Raw genomic sequence first — 5,602 nt, 5'->3', positions numbered from 1 at the left:
AAAGTATGAATGAACCTTTAAGTTGGAAGACCACAAGGAGAGACAGAGAACTCATAAATGTGTGACTTTTATACAAGCACTGCTGTTGAAGAAGTTTTGTGATTAACAGCAGAACCAGTGGGAACTTCAGAGAGGGCATGTTGGCTGTAGTGGTTATGGCTGCAGAATTTAAGAGGAACTGGTGCATTGCATTGTGACACGGTCAGGCACTGATGGACACAGGGACTGAACAGTGAATACAAAAACAGGTGTTTATTAGGAAAAGAACTTATTCTTAGTCAGACAGGCCAGGGTCAGAACTAGGGAATCGAAAACAGGGTCAGGTGGCTCTTGATCTCAGGGTCAGACAGACAAAGGGTCAGAGCCAGTGGGTTCAAATCCAGTGGAGTAGGTCAGGATCGGGGACAGGAAAGGTAACTAGGCAGAAAGGAAAAGACAGACAGGTTAGTAACCAGGCAGTTAGCTCAAGTTTCTACAGCAGACCTGAAGGTGTTACCACTTAGGGGTTTCATAACAATCTGACGCTGTGCAGGGGAAGCTCCGTCCTTATATGACAGCAGCTGGGGATCAAGGTGATGATGATCAGGTGTGAGTGGTCATAGCTCAGCAGAAGCTGTGACACTTTGTGGGAGTACAGTTTTTTATGCTGAAGTTCCTTAAACGTACTTAATTACAGGACTCAATTAAGAGTTTAGGTTTTTACTCTGTGTTCATTGAATGTATGATTTTTAACCTTTTTTTTCTTCTAACATTAGGGACATTCCACTGCATCAAATCATTAATTGTGAAATCAGTCGGGATTTAGGGAATACGTAATGATTTGCAATGTGCTATAAAGGAAAAAACATTTTACTGTATTTAATAGTATAACAGATCAGCCTCTGGCAAGATGAAGAGGAATTAATTAATTCAGTTCAGACATTTGTCATTTGACCAATATATAGCTTCATAACATTTATAAATACAAACCTGGTAAAACACAGTCTATACCTCTATTGTGAATTATCCTTAAATGTAATCAGATGGTGACGTGGTACTTTAATCTGTCCTCTGCTGATGTCCTGTGTTGTTTTCAGAGCCAGAGAAAGAGGATGTCCTCAGAATTGTGCTGGTGGGCCAGGAGAGAGTTGGGAAGAGCTCAGCAGGAAACACCATCCTGGGAAAGAAGAAGTTTGAATGTCCAGTCAGTTCCATCCCTGTGACTTTGAAGAGTGAGAAGGCAGAAGGTGAAGTTCTGAACCATAAAGTCTCTGTGGTGGACACCCCTGGACTTTGCAGCTCTCGACTTTCTGCAGATGAGATAAAAAACGAGCTGCAGGAAGCTCTCAATCTGAGCTCTCCTGGTCCTCATGTTTTCCTCCTCGTCCTTCAGTTAGGAAGGTTCACCAAACAAGAACAGAGAGGACTGAAGACCCTGAAGAACATTCTGAGTTCTGATGTCTCCAAGCATACGATGATCCTGTTCACCTACGGTGATCGCCTAAAGGACACTGACATTGTCTTGGATAATTTTGTTAGAGAGGATGAACATTTGTCCAAGCTGATTAATACCTGCAGTGGGAAGTATCATTTGTTTAACAACAACGACATGAAAAACAAGGAGCAGGTCGAGGATCTGCTGAAAAAAATAGAGGAGATGTCAGACAGAGGTACGAAGTTTTATAAAAAAGCTTCGCCTGGCCTACCAGAGAAATTTATGACAGGATTACTTAAACGTTTCTCTATAAGTAGAAAGTAATAAAGGAGAAGAGTTTGTCAGTTTATAATTAACTAGTGCTGTTAATGAATTAAAGCATTTAATGGGATTAATCACACTTTGCCTAATCTTGTAAGCTTCTGCTGATGAAAATACAACATTTAAGATTGAAATATTACATCAAGTAAAAGACATTCTTAATAGAGAAAGGTAGGCTTAATAAAAATTCTGCTATATACATGCCTAAAGGTTATTTTCAGTTAATTTTTTATATAGCACTGATTCACAATAAATGTTGATTCAATCAAAAGGTACTTTTAGTTTGACAAATGAGCTTCATCTGATTGCATATAATGATTTATTAAATGTGACATGTGACTATATGAAAGAACTGGATCCCTCTGGATAGTGTTGAAATCCAAGGGTTGATGGAGGTAAAAGACAAAGAGTAGGGTAAATTTGAGAAATATAAGGTATATCCAGAGTTTTATTTATTTATTTTTGTACTGTGTCCAATTTGCAGTGCACCACCTTAAAAATTATTCAACATGTGTATAATCAACTCTAAGAAAACACTCAAATATTGTATATGCAATTATTTGGAGATTAATAACTGGTAATCTTGTAATAACTGGTTTCATGATTTCAGTGTGGTTCTTTTGAGTTTTAAAGCTTTAATACAGGGGTCCCCAAACTTTTTCCTGTGAGGGCCACATAACTTGTTCCTTCTCTGGTGGGGTTTCGGAGTCAGTTTGCAACAGAAAAACTGTGACGATTGCAGAAGTGCTTAAATGTAAAAATATATTGTTTTCCAGAAAGCTCAATCAAATAACCCTCTCTGGGTTCTTCACAGAAAAAATCCAGGAAGGATTATAGTCCATATTTTCCTAACTATGAGCCACACGGGACTATGAGCCACAAACCCAAAGTTTTGTTGTTGTTTTTTAAACCAGTAAACATACACATATAAGCCGCAGATATCTCTGTCGCTCCAGGTTTTCCACAGTAATGCAACAGCAGCAGAGGGGGGCGGACACCCAAAATTGGAGTCATAACAGGTCAATTGAATATCACATTTATTACGGCTAAAAAAGAAAAAGGTGCCAAGATTAGATTTAACAGAACTGATTAGTTTCCGAACGGTAACTGTAACGGTAAAAGTTCTGATCCTTCGTGTTGCTACTAGCATGTGCTAAATCAGTGGTTCACCTTTTTATTACAGCGGACCGGTCAAGACTTGGAAATTTTGTTGCGGCTCGGGAGAGGGGGAGAGGGAAGGGGAGGGGGATGAACAGTCAGATAAGGCTTCTACATGTTGGTGTTCCCACTAAATACTGATTATACCCAATTTGGGTTGTCTTGGCCCTTTTATCGCAGCTTGTGGGGTTTTCCCTGACTGGGTACGAGAATACGACCTGCTGAATGTGACAGGTAGCCAATCAGAAAGCGCGGTGACGTAAGAACAGAGGGGAATCCCAAACAGCTGACATCGCGCAACTGAGAGTCCGGTGGATATCAGAGATGATATGTGGAAATGTTTCTAAAGGTCATTATTATGTTTATTCAGTTAAAAATGTTAACTATGAAAAAACATATTCACCTCCAAATCATAGTGCAGCAAATAGAGCGGCTGCTCCCGTCGTCTTTCATCCACCGCCATTTTTTTTGTTTCATCTTTTATCTCTTGGACACACGAACCGATCGAACCTGTTGTACTTATATCAGCTCTGTGGTCACAGAGGTTTGGAGAATCGGCCGACATTCTTAAATCTTGCCGTCTAAACCAGACTTAAGACTCACAAGCTCTACTCATCTCCTCTCGACCACTGCCCAAACGCTCTCTGACTCTGGTCGCTATGGTAATGTTTATGTATCCCATTGAAATAAGATACAGAAGCGCCACAAAAACGAACATTTTACTAACTCACGATAATGACTAACAGGAGCCCTGAGCTTGTTTCTCTGCAACCAGACGGTCCGATCTGGGAGTGATGGAGACAATGACACCTGAAGTGTTGCTTATATCCACAGCCCGCTTGGTCTCTACGTGGCGAAGCGGCTTGAAGCTTCATTGCCTCATTAGCAGCCGGTCGCCACGTGTAACGCAGAGCGGCTTGTAATGTAGGACTCACCTACCGGTCCGGGATAAATCCATTCTCCTGTGTCTTCTCTGGGCCTTTTCCCCTTTGCAAAGAAACTTTCCAAAGACATCTGATCTGTTTCTTGCTCATTTTGCTGTTTGTGGGCTCAATGTTGGTGCGCAAGTAACCGAGACTTCCAATGATTCACTTCCTGCTAAAGAGCCCCCTGGTGGTTGAAGAAAAATCCACATACAAACGGCTTATAGTCCGGAAAATACGGTAGATGAAAAAAAAATCTAAATGCTCTCTGGTATTGTTCAGGGGGCCAGACCAAATGTGGAGGTGGGCCGGATCTGGCCCGCGGGCCGTAGTTTGGGGACCCCTGTGCTAAATGAAAATGGGCTCCTTCTTCTTCTGCTGCTTCTTCTTCTTTAGATTTCAACGGCAGCTTGCATCCATTATTGTTGCACTACTGCCATCTACTGGATCCTAATATCTATACCTCAAATTCTCATAATGATCCCAGTATTATTTAAAAAAACGAAAAATCTTCTTTTTCCCCTCAATGCTATTTAACTGATCAACAACATTCTCAAATTTCAATTCCCTATTAAAACCTAATTCCGTTTTAATGGCCGCTTTCTTCTTTTATTTCCAATTTTGACTTCCAATGATTCACTTCCTGCTAAAGAGCCCCCTGGTGGTTGAAGAAAAATCCACATATAAGCGGCTTATAGTCCGGAAAATACGGTATATGAAAAAAAATCTGAATGCTCTCTGGTATTGTTCAGGGGGCCGGACCAAATGTGGAGGCGGGCCGGATCCGGCCCGCGGGCCATAGTTTGGGGACCACTGCTTTAATATGTTATTGTTGAGCAGGGCTGGGCAACTCGAGGCCTCGAGGGCCGGTCTCCTGCAACTTTTAGATGTGTCTCAACTTCAACACACGTGAGTCAAATAATCAGGTTATCAATTCTCATTTAAACACACCCTGCGCTCCACAAGCCGACCAGAGATTAGTTAAAAACATAACATTCAGTCCATTACGATATTAGGTTTGCAGGCTTTATATTTATTTTGCGATTATTAATAAGCTCCCTGAACACAGCGGTAATTGATTTGTTAATTTTAAACTCCTGCTCTGCTCGTTATTTTGGTAATGGACCCGAAACCACAGAATTGTGCAACACCTTGTTGAACCAATAATCACTGAGATTATTATTGTTGTTGGGTCATTAATTTTAACGCGTTTTGTTGATTTTGTTGTTCTCTCATAAAGTTACGAATGTTTTAATTAAGCCAGTCAGAGGAGGACGTGCTGCTCTCAGCCTCCTGGCTGCGTTCAGTTTGTCACCTCATGTCAAGATCGACTCAAAACCTTCCGAGATCAACATATTGCGCCGCTGCTCTACAAAGCACGAACAGTTCAGAAACAATATGAAATGGGAAAAAAGTTACTTTTTAACTGATTAAGTCATATTTTAGATTGTTCTTGAAAAACTAATCAGTCACGGCTGCACAGTGAACCCAATAATTTTTTTTACAGCAGACAGCCGCTCCCCTCTCTTGCAGGTACTGCATACCGCTAAATCTTTTAGCGGTATGCAGTACCCTGCCATACCCCCTTACTTTCACCCCTGGTTAAACCCCAAACCTCACTGTTGGGTTAACAACTTGGTGATTCTGCAAATTATCTAATTTTATCTGTTTCCTTTTTTCAGGGACATCTTAGTTTTACTAAATAAAATGTCATGGGCATTATTTTACAGAGTTTTAACCTAGTAAATAGACATTTACAGGTCATCTATATCTTTATTGTTTGTGT

The 5,602-nt window shown here is 40.8% G+C and overlaps 1 protein-coding gene across 1 annotated transcript; it reads left to right on the top strand.

The window, feature by feature from the left end:
- Window positions 1–550: 550 nt before the first annotated feature.
- Window positions 551–1,738, top strand: LOC145552071 (GTPase IMAP family member 2-like). The gene is made up of 2 exons (XM_081608499.1): window positions 551–572; window positions 1,077–1,738. Exons 1-2 carry the CDS (start codon window positions 551–553, stop codon window positions 1,736–1,738), a joined length of 684 nt encoding a protein of 227 aa, XP_081464625.1.
- Window positions 1,739–5,602: the final 3,864 nt, after the last annotated feature.

This window comes from Poecilia reticulata, chromosome 6 (assembly GCF_904066995.2).
Source record: "Poecilia reticulata chromosome 6, P_reticulata-male-v2, whole genome shotgun sequence".
Lineage (NCBI taxonomy): Eukaryota > Metazoa > Chordata > Actinopteri > Cyprinodontiformes > Poeciliidae > Poecilia > Poecilia reticulata.
Note: the sequence above shows the minus strand (reverse complement) of the source record. Positions and strands in the feature narration are given on the sequence as shown.

Bases quoted from the DNA above. Each gene is read 5' to 3' on its own strand.
- LOC145552071 (XM_081608499.1), top strand. From the start codon at position 551: ATGACAGCAGCTGGGGATCAAG. The intron at 573-1,076 runs GTGATGATGATC...TGTTGTTTTCAG, and splicing joins GACAGCAGCTGGGGATCAAG to AGCCAGAGAAAGAGGATGTC.